The sequence below is a fragment of the Seriola lalandi genome, unplaced genomic scaffold (assembly GCF_002814215.2).
Source record: "Seriola lalandi dorsalis isolate HSWRI2012SDOR001 ecotype SW California unplaced genomic scaffold, Sedor1 jcf7180002054572, whole genome shotgun sequence".
NCBI classification, from domain to species: Eukaryota; Metazoa; Chordata; class Actinopteri; order Carangiformes; family Carangidae; genus Seriola; species Seriola lalandi.
Window position 1 is genome coordinate 860,054 of NW_019525125.1, and position 17,421 is coordinate 877,474.

Here is a 17,421-nt window from a genome sequence, read left to right on the forward strand (position 1 = left end):
CCTCTAGCCCAGCAGCACGTCTCCGTCTTCATGCTCTCCACTTATCAGACCGACTTTATCCTGGTGAGACACGGCTGATTTAACTTTTAACTTTTTTAGCTTTCTCTCCGCTCCATCCCACTCCACTCTAATCAGTGCTCACAAGATTCTTGTTCAAATGAAAGAGGCACTCTAAAGCTTCACTGTTGTATAATTTAGAGAGCAATTTTACAAACTCACTGAATTTATAAAAACTCCTGCACTCTTATCTTGAAAAGAAGCCCTTCACCTGCTGAGCCCTGCCAGACAAAAGTAGCCATGCTGTCTGCATTTTGTCCACTCACCGGTTTTGCAGTTAAGGAATTAATTCCAGTTGGAGCTGAGGGCACTAAAAATTTGGTTGATGTATTACACGTGAAAGTGTTAAGTGGGCAAAAATAGATAACACAGAGACGGACGTTTGTGTCAGCAAGTAAATTAATGGTAGACTTGCTCGTTGAGCTCAAGTATTCGCTTAAAGCGAGACAGCATTGGACCCTGAAGCGAAATTATATATATATATATATATATACACTAACCTTGTGTGGCTGGTTTATCAAGGTGTTTATACATATATCACAGTTCTCTAAAACATCTTCCCATCTATATTTATGTTTCACGTCTATATTGCGTAGGTGAAAGAGAAAGACCTGTCTGTAGTCATCAGCACTCTGGAGGAGGAGTTCAACATCTACAAGGAGGTGGGAGGAGAGTCTGTCCCTGTGCATTGCCAGGATGTTTCCAGCGGCCTCCAGAAGAACGGCAAAGAAGGTAGAGGTCACAGTCCTGTTTAATATGAGTTCACCTACTGTTCAGGCTCAGCTCAACGGACAGAGTTGAGCTCCTCTAGCACCACCTTCAGGTAATTTTTACAAAGTTTTTAGGAGGGTTGCCCATCACATAGGAAGTGACAGGTCATTGCTTTTTCTCTGGGATTGAAGGATTAATTCCAGTAGAAGTGTGGTAATATTACTTACACAGAAAAACCTTTACTTAGTCGGAGTAATATTACTGTAGCTCTAAAAAAGCTAAAATTTGAAAGTAAGGCAGTCACATTAACAGTTACAGCAAATACAAGGTCATGTTCAGTCTGACTATACAGCATTACATTATTTAATGCACAAGTGATGCTGCCTTCTGAAGAAACATTTCACATTTACTTATCATTATTCCTACATCGGAATTGTAAGTTGTAAGAGCCACTTCTCTTGTATCAGGTAACTGTGTTTTAAATTCAGAAAATGTGATTAGATATTCACAGCACAAACTAATTAAATTAACTAATTAATTAACATTAAAGGACATCAGCCAAGTCCCCTTTTCAATTTTAATTCCTGCCAACTGCACACAGAATTAAAACCCATCCAAATACATTAACTGCAAATCAGCTCTGCAGCTTGAATGTTTTCATACTGTAAAATAAGCAGCAGGACTCTGCAGCTTACTCTATTTAATCGAGCTATGGACATAAGCAGTGATTCAACTTCAAAATGAGCAATACACTTCATTGATCCAGCCTGTGTGAATACTGAGAACACTGCTTTTCCTCATAGTTATTATTTTGAAACTCAGCAGTGCTGCCACATTGTTAGTAGTAGTAGTAGTAGTAGTATGTAAAGAAAAACTGCAAAAAACACTTCCTCACAGGGTTATTTGAAACCTGCATTCTTCCATAATCTGTGCAGTCTACCTACTACAAATGGTAAGAAAGTGCTAATGAGGCAACCAGAACATATCCATATCAATATGCATACGTCCTGCCAGTGAATTGCTCTCGAATTCAGAGATGCTCTGGAGAAGTGGATCTATCATAAAGCATCCTTAAAGAGATGCTGTGGAGTTTTTTTTGTAAACACACAAATGTTATGTTTACAACCACTGTTACTCTCTGAAACACATTATGAATATCCTTGAGGTATGGCAAATGTTTCCAGTGCATCCCCTTCCTCATAAAACATTTGACTTATTTTATTTAAATCCAACCTTGTTTACTTCCATGTTTAGTGGCTTGCAGTCTTCTTCCCTGTCTTTGCTGGTACATTGCAGCATATCTTGGTGCGTCACTGCCTCCTGTCAGAAACCTCTGCACCTTTAAACCTGGCTTATCAACCCTGTGTAGCATAGTAAAGAGATAAGTGAAATCTGTATTTATAGCAAGAGGAACCTGTTGTTCAGGGACACCTGTGGTGCTTAACAAAGCCATGTTTGACTGAAACAAACATTACAGTTTATGGTATTATAGAACAAAACAATTCCAGCAGGCTGGGCCCGCACTAGTTTTCAGTCATAAAGGAACCTTTGAACTACAATGAATCACAGTACAGGAAGCTTTTTTTCATCACCATGAAGTACAGAACACGCTGTACGATGTGAGCAGAACGTGGCCGCCCCTTCACAACCTTTCATATGTTTGCATCTCTTAGAAATCAGCTTAAGGTCATAATCTAAGTTTTAACTTGACACATATGTCAAACTAGTTTAGAAACCTTTCACCCCAACAGTTTTGCTTATTGTTTTCAGAATGCAAAATGACAGTTACTTCAGAAGATTAGAATGACGTTGAGAAAACGTAATAGAGAGGGAGTCAGGTTATTAATGACAGTTTGGTGAAACACCAACTGAAGCTCAGTTTAAAGACCAACATGAATTAAATTATGAAACATGGATATCGATTGTCAATGTAGTTTAAAGGTGTTGAAGAGAGGTGTCAGCATCTACAAGAAGTAGAACTTAATTTCTAAGCTGTGTTTGGGTTTGTAACCAAATTCAACCTTTAAATGTGCTTTACTAAATTTTTAGTGAGTTAAAATGCCAGGAGATCCACTGATATTTAAAACATGTAAGAGCGGAGTTACTTCAACAAAAGACAAAGTTGGTGTTCCAGTTTCAGACTTTTTGTTTTACTTTAAAACCGACAGTAAACTCTTATATGGATTAGAATACAGTATCGGCATTTTATCATTATTATTATTGCACTTTATCGTTTTTATTATTATTTTGGACAGAAATGCATAAAATGTCAGAAAATATGGGGATCCACTTAGAAATATCTTAAAAATTATTATTACCTCAATAGAAAAAGAAGAAGAAGAAAGAAGAAACATTTAGTTTGAAAGCGTCTGTACATTACTACCACTGGTTATTATTTTACATGAAAAGCTGTTCTTACAATTCAGCACTGCCCTTGTTTTTCCAGCCATTCAACCTACAGTTCATCCAGTGCTGATCCCCCAGAACCAGTTCTGTGTCATGTCTCTGGACCCGGACACGCTGCCATCCATCGCCACCACACTCATCGACGTGCTCTTCTATTCCAGCAGGTGACATGTTGCTCACTCACACCGCTGCAGTACCTGTCTAAAACACAAGGTGGCAGCACATGATGCTAAGTAGACATCAGCTCAATGACTTGATATTGTACATTAATCACGACAGATAACCTCAGAAGTAATTATGTTACATCAGTTTAATCTGCTGTGACATGATTTTTTTAGAGCTTGGATATGAGACAGCTCATTTGTCAAACCCAGATGTTGTTAACATAGAGGAGCATTGTCCACGCAAAATAAAATGCAGAGATTTAGTTTTTCTACTTTTGCAATCATGTTTATTTAATTTTTTTTTTAATCCTGAGAGTTTGAATTTAGAAGCTCAGTAAGGTAGAAAATACTATAAGAGGTTCACACAGATTACAATAAATACCAAATTTTAAAATTGCTTACATGGGACTCTGTGATTTTAATAATAAAAAATACATGCTGATTATAATATATATTAAATATACAATCCCAAGTATTGCAAATTTTGCCTTTTTTGGCCTGGGCTTGAGAATTATTATTATATTATATTATTATTATTATGTGTGAATGACCTCACATGTTACTGTCATAAAAATGGCTTTAGTCTTTATTAAATGATTGCTGCTGACCAGCTGAATGTGCTTCCTCCTCTGCAGTCCTAAAGAGGACACACAGTCATCTCCCAACCAGGACTTGGACTGTATCAAGTTCTTCTCCTTCTCCCTCATCGACGGCTACATCTCACTGGTGATGGACACTGAGGCTCAGAGACAGTGAGGACTCTTAATTTGACAGTGGAGCAGCATAAACAAATGAACAACATCCAACAATTTTAATGCCTGACCTTTCACACAGTACAATGAGAAAAATATCAGATTGTGAATAACAATAAGACAGTGATCAACAAGGCTAGCCATTAGAAGACATTATATAAACACTAAATTGGTCAAGTGTACAATTGCTGAAGAGAAAGGGACTAGAAAGCTGAACATTGTGTTTTTCTCCACTGAAATACCTTAGTTATATATTTAACGAAAGCTTACTTCATTGTTGCTTCTTCTTGTTGGGCCACTGCTTTGCAGTTGTTGCTGTAATTGCAAGCTTTATCTTGAGATTGCTAGAAGAGGGTATTCACCTCTCTCACCTGAAGTAGTCTTGCGAGTGTTTGTACTTGGTTGCTTTGTAGACATCAGTGCTTGATCTTTGTCCTCTAGGTTTCCTGCTGATCTTCTGTTCACCAGCTCCTCTGGGGAGCTGTGGAGAATGGTGCGTATAGGGGGACAACCACTGGGCTTCGGTAAGGCCATTTCCCTTTTAAATACCTCAATACCTCTCTAGTTACTTGCTCTACATACAGTTTAGTGTTTCTGGAGCTGCTTCTGTTCCAGATAAATAAGGTGGTTTTGGTGCCGGACTGGCGCTACAAATCAGATCAGAAATCTGTCAGGTTTTACAAACAGTATTCTAACTCACTGATAATTTTCTATTGACATTGAGAGACCATGGAATGGACTAACATCTTTAAAACCTTCTGTCAAAATAAGGTTGAAACAATTTAAAATGTGACTGACACGATCTGTGAAATTATATACATTTTTCAATGTGTCTGTGTTTCTGAAAAAAAAGACAGATATATATATTTATTTCTCATTGATTTTTAGCCTTAATGTTAATGCACATGTGATACGTTAGGTAATTGTTCAGTGTGATTTTTTTTTTTCTTTTTTTTTTTTGTTAATCTTACTCTGATTTATTTATTGTATAATTAGCATTTATTTATTTTATTGGCGAAAATATGTGAATGGGAATTGTTGACTGAAGTAAAACTATCTAGAATGAGATTTATGTTATCATGTGGTTACATTTCTGTGTAGTTAAAGATTGTGATGTGATGTGTGAAGATGTGATTGTGATACTAATTTCAATATATTTCTTCTCTACTTCCTCTATGTTTCTAGATGAATGTGGGATAGTTGCCCAGATATCTCAGCCTCTCGCTGACAGCGACATCTCTGCCTATTACATAAGCACCTTCAGTTTTGACCATGCACTGGTGAGTCTAACATCTTTACATCATTAGTTAGGCCACCACCACTGTTTAATACATCAGTGACTCAAAAGTGTATTACACTACGCTCAGATATTTAAAGACTTAAGGTTGGGCTCTGTTTGCTAATGTGGGAGATGAGATAAAGACCTAGTATGTGTCACTATATACAGAATTCTTGGTTTACTCATTTTGAGGGTGTTTTACTGTTGTGAACTTGTTACCAGCTGAAACAGGAGGGCCGGTATTGTTGTTTTTTTTTTTTCAAGTCAAGTCAAGTCCATTTTTATTTGTATAGCGCCAATTCAAAATATAAGTTATTTTAAGGCACTTTCCAAATAGAGCAGGTCTACACCTTCTCTTTGTAATATTATTTATAGAGACCCAACAATTTCCGCTAAGAGAAAGCGGTAGGCAACAGTGACTAGGAAAAAGTGAGTCTGTGTGAGCGTGTGTGTGTCATCATGGCAAAATGTGGTCCCGGAGACCTCTACTGTGGAAAGAACTACCACAGAGGCAATTTCGAACACTTTGGCAGGTGGTTATTTGTCTGTCTGTGTGTCTGTCTGTGGACTGATTGTTTCACTGTGATAGCGTCACAGCCTGCAACATACAGTCACAGAACTTTGTGGGTGTGTAGTTGAGATCAAAATCAAGGCCGAATTTGAAGATGAGTGTGAATAATGTAAGATGGCCTCTAATGTATAATTTTGAAAAAATTCCTGGTAAGTTTTTAAAATGAATCAGACATACCTGAAGTATATTTAAAATCCTGTAATGCAGATCTGCATTTGTTCAAAAGCGATTATAAAATGATTGCACCCTGATATTGTGAATTTTGAAAGTCATAAACTACATCTTCAATTTGATGTTCCAGTAACATTATTTCAAAAGTTGTACATTATTTGTGAAGAATAATTTTGGTCATTTTGATGTTCGTGTGGAATTTGTAGAGGAGATTAAATGGACTATTAAAGGTAAAGACTTCGTCTATAGAGTATTCCTCTCAAATGAATTACTATATGGTTTGGTACAGCTACGGCTAAGAGTTTTCATTATGTCACCTAATATAATTCTCATTTTAGGTAAGAAGCCATAAAACGCTAACCCTGGGTATAACTGTGAAAGTGAGGTGTATGCAAATTTACAAATGAACTGCATAAATGATGCTGAAACGCCATAGTTGCGTTTCCTGATCTCAGTGTTGATTTTGTTATCCAATCCACCGCACACTGGTTGAGATTAATGCATCTGTGTCTGTCTGTCTGTCTGTCAACTTAGTCAGCAACTGTTTTCACCTCCATTATCTTTAAAATTACCAAGAAGAGTTTATCTTGGTCATTTGTTTGACATTACCCAGAAACTTATCGCAGAATGTCAGCGACTGAATCAGAAACTTCCCTCTTACACCACGGTGGATGATGGATGCATTATTTCTCAGCATCCTTGAGCCACCAGATGAAAGTGGAGCTGATTGTCATCTCAAATGATCAGCAATACTGTACCTGGGTTCTGTAGACCATTTTGTGGTTTGTGTGGATTCAGTTCGCCTCTGCGCTTTTAATATTGATGTCGACTGGACTCGGAGCCCTGAATACTGTACAGTGTACAGTGTGACATATATATTGACTTTACCCATTCTGTCTACTTAGCACCTAACGTGGGTATCTATGCCAGTGTAGCAACACATTTAGATTCAATAATTCTACTAGTAACAGTATTTTATTCACACACACTATTGATATACTCTGTTTAAGACAGCTGTTCAAACATTTCAGAAATGAGAGGGTAACTCACTCAGCGTAGATATATAATGCTGTTTAAGCATGTCATTGAATCTTAACATAAGTGTCTTAGTCACTGAAAGTGATTCCTATATGTCAATGTCATGGAATTCTATTCTTGCCATACCCTTGTAAAGCTGAGTGGGATTAGTATTAGTCACCCACTAATGACCTAACGATAGCAAATTCCATTGATGATATTTAAAATAGCTGTGACATCACTGTAACTTCCGCTTCCACACTTCTGAGAACTTCTTTGCATCAAAGCTGGCTGATAGATGCAGGGAAGATTTATATCTGCTATGGCAATTCTTTATCTATTGATTGAAGAATTTTCAGGTATGCAATAAAAACTTTTCATGTCTATTTTATGCGATTGAAAGTATATACTGTAGGGTAGTCTTTAATTTTGTTTTTGTGTAAACTGTAATTTTGATGGAAAAATCAACACACCTAAATTTCTGTAAAGTGGAAGAATGAAAAGTATGGAAGTCATTCAGAAAGTTCCTCAGTAACAGAAATAGCTGAGGACATTTCCCAGCATGGACCAGAACAAAACTACGTCACTAAAACATGTGAAAGAACATGTGCATTATGGGATGATGGGAGGTCACTGCCTGGCTGATATTTCAGTGACTACAATCATTTTATCTTCAATAACATCTAAGGGAAATTCCTGGTGACACCAATGAAAACTACTGGATGTGGTAGGTTTTGTTGCATCAAAGCAAAATGGTTTGTGTGTTTTGTAGAATTTTTGATTTACAGTGCACATCCAGTTCTAACAAAGACCATTTTTCTCATCCTTAATCACAAAAAAGTCTCATGGTGTCCCATCAGATGGTAGACAGACAAAGTTAGAAAGTAGCTGGTGAACGTAGGAGTTGGGGACAAAAACAGCACAGAGAAGAGTGAATATTGGCCAGAAATTTCTAATGAATGCTTACGATGTCTGTTGGATGGTGTTAAAAAAACAGCTGTTTGCTAACATTTTAACCATATCAACTTTATAACATGACAAAGTGTCAATGTTGAATTTACAGCTTGTTCTACTAAGTAAAATCAAGTAATGCTGCTTTAACTTTTCTCCTTCAGGTCCCTGAGGAGGACATAGTGAGCGTTACAGACATGCTGCAGCATCAGAGGAAAGAACCAGCTACCAGCTGATTTCAGAACACCCCCCCACTCCAGCTCCAGTGGCTAGGGGTGGCAGACCAGCAGGAAAGGAGGCTTACTCTGTGCCTAGACTAGCACTGCATCGCCAGCAGTATTAACTTCTATGAACTTGCCATGAACACCAGAAGCACTTCTTTGTGGTGTGCACATACAGTCTGTCTGTGGGGCCTCCTGTTGTAACCTTTCCGAGGCAGGATGCACTGAGTTGCAGGAGGAGCCCACAAACTTTGCACATGCACATCAAAATCCACACGCCTAAACACATACACATCCAGACACGCATACACACACACTTGCACATTCAAATTCACAAGCACAAGGCCAGATATATGAAAATGTATGCTAGACTCACTTTCTAATACAGGACTTGAGATCTTGTGGTGTACGATCTGAAGTTGAATTGTTCATAACATTATTTTGCTCCATACAGCAGAACATACTCGCATAATATTTCGCCAGTGCTATAAACACACAACTTAGTCTTCCAGTAATGTTTATATCATAACGCCATGTGTCTAAACAACTTTTAATCAAAGGCCATTCGTAAGAATTGCAATTTTTTTTTGCAAGGCTGTTGTGTTAACATTGATCTCACAATAATTTTCTTGCAAAAGAAAACTGACAATTTCAGTTTTTAACAACAGGGCTTACTCAGTGTGGTTTGAGAGGAATGTGCAGGTAGTTCTAATATATTAAAACTACTACAAATGCAGTCAAACATGAGAGTAGGTTTGGTCAGTGTTTTTCTTTTTTGTTTGTTTGTTTCATTAATAGGTCAGCAATTCTTAACCATAGCATTACCAAGGTCAATAACACTATGTCTTATTTTTTGTTATTTGCACAATAAACTTAGTTTAGCTAATATCACTTAGATGTTTTTCTTTGGTACAACTACATTTTGTACAATTTGAAGTAAGAGTATTCTGTAAACATTTGTAATTTTTGTGCTGCTTCATTCAATAAAGAATATTGAAAATAGGTACTTTTTGTTTACTTCTTGGCATGAAGGATATACTGTAACTACATATTCCAACAAATAGTGACTACCTCATGACATTCCTGTCATTCCCCACTGACGAGTCAAACGTATGATGTAGATGACAAGTCATTTTAGTTTTTTTTTTTTTAAGTGTATTTTTTGGGCTTCTTATGCCTTTATTATAGCACAGTAGAGAGAGACAGGAAATGGGGAGGTAGAGAGAGGGGGAATGACATACAGGAAAGGGCCGTCCAATGCGGGATTCGAACTGGGACCAGCTGCAGCGAGGACTCTAGCCTCTACATATAGGGCGCCTGCTCAACCCACTGCGCCACTTGATGCCCTGTCAGTTAGTTTTTAACAGGAATAGACCAAATGAGATGGCAGTAATAATGACTTTGTGGTGCTTGACCTGTCTCAGATTTAAAGGGAAGCCAGCACCTCGAAGGTGTTTTGCCCTTTGTTTTCAAGTCTGTGGTGAGGTGTAACAAACCTTTTAAAAGCCTAAAATATCCTCGCTGGAGATACAGTGCAGCTCAGATTATTGATATTCCTCACAAAAATAACATCTTAATTTTTGAAGTTGGACCAAATTGAAGATGAAACAAATTCAATACATCCTCTAAGGTTTGGGAGCAGGCGGTCATGGGCGAACATCTGAACCACAACCACTATGTTAACCTGCAGGAAATTAGAGGATGGACATCCAGACTTTGATGGAATTTATTTAAGAATAAAAAACAAAAACAACACATGAGATACATCTTTTAATGGCTGATTTGCCTAAGGGGAAGCAAGTACAAGGAAAACAAAATTGGACCCAGAACCGAACCATGTGGGACACCAATGGACCAAGCTCCAGATCTGGAAAACTACCATCAGAGAGGTAAGAGAAAACCTGCAGTTTACAAATTACAAATAAATGATCACCAGTGTCGATGGGTTCCAGCACTGCCAAAATAGAGCATTTACCTGTGTTAAGATTTTGTTAGAAGAGCTGTTTCAATATATATGATATCAAAGTCAAATGGTTTATCATTCAATGAATAATAATGACTTCTATTGTATTGTATAATGCTAACGGCCTCTGTTTGTCAATATTTTATGTGGTGTAACTTTTAATATTTATTTTTAATTTGCTTGTGAATCTTATCTGCACAATACCTCAGAAGCACATGAGGCATTCAAGTCACACCTCTGAGGATGAGTGATTTCGAAAAAATGGCATCATGGAATGCAAGTCAACACAAGTCATTCCTTGTGTTGTGTGTGTGTCAAAGTGTGTGGGTGTAGATAACTGCCTACTAGTATATATAGGCCAGTTAATCAGTGAAAAGTGTTTTGCAGAGTTGCACTTTGCTGTTTTTACTTGGTTTGTTTATCAACAAGTGCTGAGTGTTAAGCAAATCAGTTATTACTGTCACTATGGATTACAGACTCATGGGACTTCTAAGGCATTGTGGTAAATATCTTTATTATCTTTTATAATATATTCATAAATGTAATAACTATATTGTTATTTAATGTATCTTATAATGAAGATTAGTATTTAACCTCTTAATTTGAATGTCCAGTAAGTAGCACTTGATTTGATAATGATCAAACTTTATTTTCTACATGTATCATGTTACTGATAAACTACTGTACAGACACATGTGTAAAAAAAAAAAAAATTGTCTTGTCCAAGGAAACAGTCTTGTCCAAAATGATAGAAATTGACTTTTATAAAACTTATTTTATTTGAATAATTTTTAGAGATAAAATATCTAATAATTCACCAGAAAAGGAAAGAGGAAAATCTGAAATGCTTTTAATTTGTTAAGTGTAGCTGAAATATGTTTTCTGTTTTCCTAAATTATTCATCAACCGCTCAGATTTGCCCTTTTAACCCTTGGGGATTTCTCAACCACATGTTTAGACTCGTTGATCTGACAGATTCAAAACATGGTGCTGAGGGCCTCCAACTGATAATCAGTGATGAAGGTTTAGACTTAAGTGTCAGTCTCTCAGAACTCACTCCCTCCTAACTATTTAGCCCAAACTTAGAGAGAAATCCATCACAGAAGAAGTAGAATCTTTACTGTATATTCTGTGTTACATTTGAGTCACCTGTATCCACTTTACCTTTTCTCAGTTCTTCTCCACCTGCTTTTGGAAATCCAGTGGCGGTCAGTGTCTTCTGCTCCAACTTACGCCAGCTGTAGTGACTTGGGCAGCACTATATCTCTTACAACTCTACTGCGACATGAAACAGACAACTTACTGAGAGAATATGTAAGTCTGTCATAATATCTTTCTTTTTTTTTCTTATGGTGTATTTCCTGTGCTACTTGCATACTTGCATATTTTTGTTTTTTGTGAAAATGCCCAGCCCTTTTTTACTTTCAGGGATATTTTTAAGTACAGTTTGTGTAGCTGTTGCAAAATTTGATCTTGGTGTTCTTGCACAGCTGTTGATGTAAGATATGTGACATAATACCTGAAATTACGTGCAGACAAGATGATCTTACAGCTATTTTTGTTTGAATTTGATCCTCCCCTGCTTCTTTTTGTTGATTATAAATGTGAGGTCATGGGCTTCTGTAATGAAAAAGCTTCACTTCACATCTATCCACTAAGAAAATCATTTTAAAGCTGCACTACATTTTAAAAATCATAATCCTTTAGATTTCAGTCCTGGTTGATGTGGCGACAACTGTGGTTACTGTGGAAACAGCAAGTACAATTTAATGCTACAGCAAACACTTCCTGAGCAGTTACTTGATCAGAAACACAACAGAAGAGCAGTTGGTGTACCCGATTCCAGTGCAGCCAAACAAACGCATGTTGTTTTAATAAAGAACTGAGTCAATAGTGGTCACAACCACAGTCACAACCACAGTCCAATGTAATGCAGCACACTGTGCGAGTAGTTTCCCCACAACAGTAGGGCACAGAAGGAGTTGTTTAGCGTATAGCCTCATTTCACAGCTCACTGTGGTTTCAGGTTTTTAATGAAAATCTTATGGATTAGAACTGCAACAAGAAAACATCACCTTCATCTACAATATGCATTGTTGCTTAATACAAAAACTTGAGGTGATTTTTTTGTATATACTTGTTTATTTTCATCTTAAAGAGCTCTGTAAAATAGACTTTTTTTTTTTTACCTACTTTAAATTTCCATTTCATGTACACTTAAACTTCAGTTCAGATCAGTTTCCATTCATTCATCCCGAGTGTCCTTATAACTGATAATTTGCTAAACCAAAATCTTAGTAACACATTGTAGATCATTTAAAAACCAATTAATGATGGAGGTTGAATTTTTATCACCTCTGTAATGTTCACTTCTTTTGCTCCTGTTTGAATTTTAAACAAGTGTGTTTTACAGTGATCACTTTCACTCCACGCTTAGATTTAAGGTGAAATCACACCAGACCCTTTCTTTCTTACAGAAAACTCATCATGGATCCAAGGGGGAATCCATTCCAGCTGATGTTCCTAATTCCGCCATATCTGGAGTCAACATCTCTGAGAAGCTGCAGGACATCATCACAAAGAATGTGCTTTTTTATTTGCACATTTTAAAAGTTGAAGGATATCAGGAAACAGTTTGGGGCAACCCAGAATCTATTGCCGGGCCCTTGTCTCGCGTCAAGGGCGGGCTCTTCAACCATTTAACTAAAATCAAAACTATTCTTATAAACATCTCCCCAGAAATCCCTTTGCCAACGCCGGCTCCACTGCAGTTGTCCCACAGTCATGACTATGCTAAAAAAGAATATGGCTGTGGTGTCATAGTCTCACTGAGTGAATGGCTTAAAGCAGTGCTGCAGGTACTTGAGGAGACAAAGAAAAAGTGTGAGGTGGCAGGGAGTCAATCCTTTTAAAGGGGCATTCCACCAATTTACACATGAAGATTAGTTAAACATGTATTGAGGATCTGAGGTAACTTTCTAATGTGATCAATTTCTAATGAGATCCTCGCCCCCTCTCTAATATTTTCTGCAATGCTTAAGATTTTCTTTTTTTTTACTTAAACCCTATGATCAAAGAAGGTTACATACACTAACATTCGGAATTCAGAGATGGACAAAATTAAGATATCCTTCATTCTCCTCTCTCATAAAATGGTGCCACCAAACCTCCACCTCAAATTTTGTGTAAAAGCTCTGCAATGTCTCTTTCAGTTTATTAAGTTATATTTATATGAAGTTATTAATGATATTTATTTATTTAAAATGGGAATTTTTGTTAATTAAATGTACAGTAAATTCAGCAGACTGAAATGTAATTTAGATTAGGATTATTTATATATTATTGAATATGTATTTATTTTCTGAAAAGGGGATGATGATGTTTATTATTATTATTATTATTATTATTATTATTATTATCATTATTATGATTGTTATTATTATTGTTATTGTTATTATTATTATTATTACAACTTTATCGACCACAGCACTTTATTTATATAATGTAGAATTTATCATAACCGTTTACAACATGGTAGGAAGACAGAAAAGCAAGTACATTAAAAACATGAAGAGGAGGTTCTTCATTTTATTTATTTATTTATTATTATTATTTTTATAATTGTTATTTTTATTTTAGTCCAATGTGTGTTATTTATTCATTAATAATTTATTACTTTGGTAACAAAACAAAAGTGTAAGTTTCGTGTTGTTTTTTTTTTGTTTTTTTTTTTAATCTCCTGTGAGTGTGAAAGTGGAAACAGGTTTACAACACTGGGCTCTTATCAGCGAGGTGTTGGGCACTGTCAAGCTGTGGGAGGAAGAGTTCAAATGTTCTGCAGTAAATGACATTCAGCAAAAGTTGATGCACTCATGGGTGTGTATATATTCCGATAGGTCATTTTGTAAGGTCAGCAGTTACCAAGAATTGTTAAATTAGTGTTTTGTTTTGATGCCTTTGTATCTGTTCAGCTCATCCTATGTTTACATGAGCAAGTGCTACGTTCCAGTTAGTCCACCTCATTTGCTATGAAGTTTTATTTGTTGTTCTTTTTCTCTTTTTTTCATCTTAAATGTTTCTATTTATTATATATTCATGAAATTCACAGTGTTAATTTTGCTGGTTTCATTAATATTTTTGTTATTGAATGCCACCTTTTTTTCCTACTGCCCTTTATATGGGGTGGCAGCACACAAAGTATTTTACGTCATTAAAGCATTTTATGTTTACATAAATGAACAAGAACAACACGAAATGTGTAACCTCAGCCTCTGCTGTAACGTTTATTTTGTGGCTGTAATAAATACTTCTGATGACACCATAAAGAAATTGTGTAATATTCTGCATTAGTTTGCTTTTTATTGCTTTTGAAAAAAGTGAAAACAAAAACTAAACTTTTATTTAATATTTATTCTAGAATTTGCAACAATTCTTAGACCAATGACCCTCATGTAATATCATGCAAATCACACCAGCGCTGTAGAGTTATAAGATGTAGTCTGATGGTTAAACTGGACTAAACCAGTTGACATGACCTTTAGGATATTGTGGAGTTGTGGTTAGAGTTGCATCTACGCACAGGAAGTGTTGCGAGAGGGGGATCAGAGCAGGAATGAATCAATCATAACGTAGAAAAATCGTCATTACAAAAGTGCGTGATAAACAGCTGACGTATATTAAAGAATGTTGCTTGTCAGAATTGTGTGTTTCATCTGAATTGATGTCAAGATAAAATATTTTAATGTTGGGTCAGAGAGTGAAAGTAGCTGTTTATACAAAATGCAAATTCACTACTTGTGTGGAGATCATGCAAGATAAATAAAAGCCAGTGATAAAAAGAGCAATGTCTTCTCTACAAAACAAAGACATTTCCCAAACCAAACAGATCCTTTGCTTAAACATGAGCGGGTGATTATCCTGAAAATTATTTTGGATGCAAAAAACAGGAGATTTCATCAAATGAGCTCACCTTGACGACAGTTGTGTTTAGTACAAATCTTTGGAAATTTGCAGTATTTTCTTTCCCTCAGTGGAAGTGAAGTACCTTGCAGGGTGCTGACCTGTTAAAGGAACCCAATCTAGATTGGTTACTGCTTTACTTTTTTCATCAAAGGATATGGCAAAGTTAGCGATAGGTTCAGATTATCTTCAGCATTTTTTTCACACGCCCCTTTTGAGAGTTGTGCACTTATAAAAATCATCTTGTGTGATTGAGATTGCATTGCTGCAGGGATCACTCTTTGTAACATTTGAAAACTTGAGTGGAGTCAGAATGAAATACACAACAGGTACAGTACACAGTGCAGTTTCATTTCTTCATTCATTTATCAGCGTGTGTCAGAAACACAAGTTTTTCAAACTTTGAAATTTATTTGATGGTTTTAAAATGGTGCACTTGCATTTGCAGGTTTTCTGAAAGTGGTGTGTGCCTGGTTGGTGATGCTGTTGCCAAGCTTGGATGCAAGACATGCGCCAAAGAAACATACAGCTGCAGCATTGTGCAGGCCAAAAGAGCTGACAGCCCTCACCAAAAGTCTAGTTGAAATAAGCTTGACAAGTTTTGTAAGTAACACAAACAACAACAACAAGTTAAATCTATAAGAATGCATCTCTATAAAATCTATAATGTGATGATATGAAAATTTGAATCTGAAAAGTAACTAGTAACTGTAACTATAAAGATAAATGTAAGTAAATGAGGAAAAAATACAATATTGGCCTATTTCTCTATGTGGTGTAATATAAGTAATAAAATGAACATTACTTTAAATTGTTCTTGAGTTGGATGAGTTAATCTGTGGATTCTTTTTCCATATTTTACTAAACCTCACTACGATCACCTACTTTATTCAAATGAACCATATGAATATTAAATTACATGAACTTTTCACTTCATTGTGTAGGATGAGCCTGTTGTGGAGAGGACACATGTCTTTATACGTTGCTCGTCTGTTATCTTTATATTGGTGACATTGGAACGTTGCCATGCGCCAATAAGCATTAATGGTGACTTTAGAAACCACATCTTTTACTAAATCTGCAGACACATTAATTGAGTGGGCGTAGCGTATATCCACTCTGAGATCTTGTCTCTAATGTCACCCTGCAGAGACAGAATTGAAGAGATTAGAGATATATTTGTAATACAAATTTGATAAATTTCATGTCATGAGCAAAATAGACCTTCCGCTTAAATTCACTGTTGCTCTTCTCTTTCAGGATGAAGCCAATGGGAAGCACCTTGGCACTTGGTCCCCTGGCTTCCCTGAGCTCCATGTACACCAGAACTCTCCCCTCATCTCCTCAAAAGTTCAGTGCAGCCTCCTCTTCATGGCTCAAGGCCTTGGGGAAGTCCTGCAGGACCAGAGGGGCAACCTGAATCCCAAAGATGTTCCACTTCATAAGGAGCTGGAGGCCACCATCTCCCAAATCTACATGCTCGCAAAGTGTGTGAAGAATATTCTCGGAGGGGAATGCCCCTCTAAACCTATTCCACCCAAAATGCCCATATCTGTGTTTGAGAGGAAACAGTGGAGTCACACTCTGTTGAAGACAGCCAGGGACTATCTGAACTGGCTGGAGCATAACGTTCAGGTCCACATTTCAATGGTCAAAGCGAGAAATAACAGAAAACATAAAGTTCCTGTGGTAATGCGTCAGAAATACTATGAGGGGAGTGGATACCTCCTATAATTTTTTAACAACTTGTGATGGAGATGTGGTTACAGTCTATGGCAGCTTAAAATATTTTTTCAAGATTTGTAAATGTTTCATGTCTATTTTCATGTATACAGCATATTGGCATACATTTGGGACATTTATAATTTGCATTTATCATTGCAAATGCAATTGGTAATTCTATATAGACAATCTAAAGTCGTTAATATAACTGATCAAATCCCCTTTTTTTTCACAATTTTTGGTTTAAAGAATAGTTTGATATTTTGGAAAATACAATTTCTGACAGAGCCAGGCTGTTTCACTGTCACCACCAAAATTAAACTTATAGCAATATATGTATGGGTCCTCGGCCCAAGTCTGGCCTATATACAGTACTTCCACATTTGGGCATAGTCTGGCTGTTATCCTTCGGTATTGACTGACAGCCAGAAGATTTTCTGTATGTGCATCAGAATTGGTCCAGATGTGGAAGTAGCA

At 36.6% G+C, this 17,421-nt stretch overlaps 3 protein-coding genes across 3 annotated transcripts in view; all 3 read left to right on the plus strand.

Annotated features, from left to right (window-relative positions):
* The window catches only part of castor1 (cytosolic arginine sensor for mTORC1 subunit 1), a 19,755-nt gene extending 10,453 nt beyond the window's left edge, over window positions 1-9,302 (plus strand). The window contains exons 3-9 of the mRNA XM_023417121.2: window positions 5-63; window positions 654-789; window positions 3,215-3,338; window positions 3,974-4,090; window positions 4,532-4,614; window positions 5,276-5,370; window positions 8,244-9,302. Of these exons, the coding sequence (XP_023272889.1) occupies window positions 5-63; window positions 654-789; window positions 3,215-3,338; window positions 3,974-4,090; window positions 4,532-4,614; window positions 5,276-5,370; window positions 8,244-8,315 (686 nt within the window). The 3' untranslated portion in view covers window positions 8,316-9,302. The remainder of the gene's footprint in view (window positions 1-4; window positions 64-653; window positions 790-3,214; window positions 3,339-3,973; window positions 4,091-4,531; window positions 4,615-5,275; window positions 5,371-8,243) is intronic.
* Window positions 9,303-10,136: 834 nt separating this feature from the next.
* On the plus strand, window positions 10,137-13,629 carry LOC111663056 (uncharacterized). The gene is made up of 3 exons (XM_087176882.1): window positions 10,137-10,189; window positions 11,352-11,577; window positions 12,741-13,629. Exons 1-3 carry the CDS (start codon window positions 10,137-10,139, stop codon window positions 13,173-13,175), a joined length of 714 nt encoding a protein of 237 aa, XP_087033008.1. The 3' UTR covers window positions 13,176-13,629.
* A 1,958-nt stretch (window positions 13,630-15,587) lies between these two features.
* LOC111663070 (uncharacterized) lies at window positions 15,588-17,252 on the plus strand. The gene is made up of 2 exons (XM_023417123.2): window positions 15,588-15,825; window positions 16,483-17,252. The coding sequence occupies exons 1-2, from the start codon at window positions 15,703-15,705 to the stop codon at window positions 16,954-16,956; spliced, it is 597 nt and encodes a 198-aa protein (XP_023272891.2). The 5' UTR covers window positions 15,588-15,702; the 3' UTR covers window positions 16,957-17,252.
* Window positions 17,253-17,421: the final 169 nt, after the last annotated feature.

Coding starts and splice junctions, on each gene's coding strand:
- LOC111663056 (XM_087176882.1), top strand. CDS start 10,137: ATGTGGGACACCAATGGACCAAGCTCCAGATCTGGAAAACTACCATCA. Junction 10,190..11,351: donor GGAAAACTACCATCAGAGAG/GTAAGAGAAAAC, acceptor CCAAACTTAGAG/AGAAATCCATCACAGAAGAA. Junction 11,578..12,740: donor ACAACTTACTGAGAGAATAT/GTAAGTCTGTCA, acceptor TCTTTCTTACAG/AAAACTCATCATGGATCCAA.
- LOC111663070 (XM_023417123.2), top strand. CDS start 15,703: ATGCTGTTGCCAAGCTTGGATGCAAGACATGCGCCAAAGAAACATACA. Junction 15,826..16,482: donor AAATAAGCTTGACAAGTTTT/GTAAGTAACACA, acceptor CTTCTCTTTCAG/GATGAAGCCAATGGGAAGCA.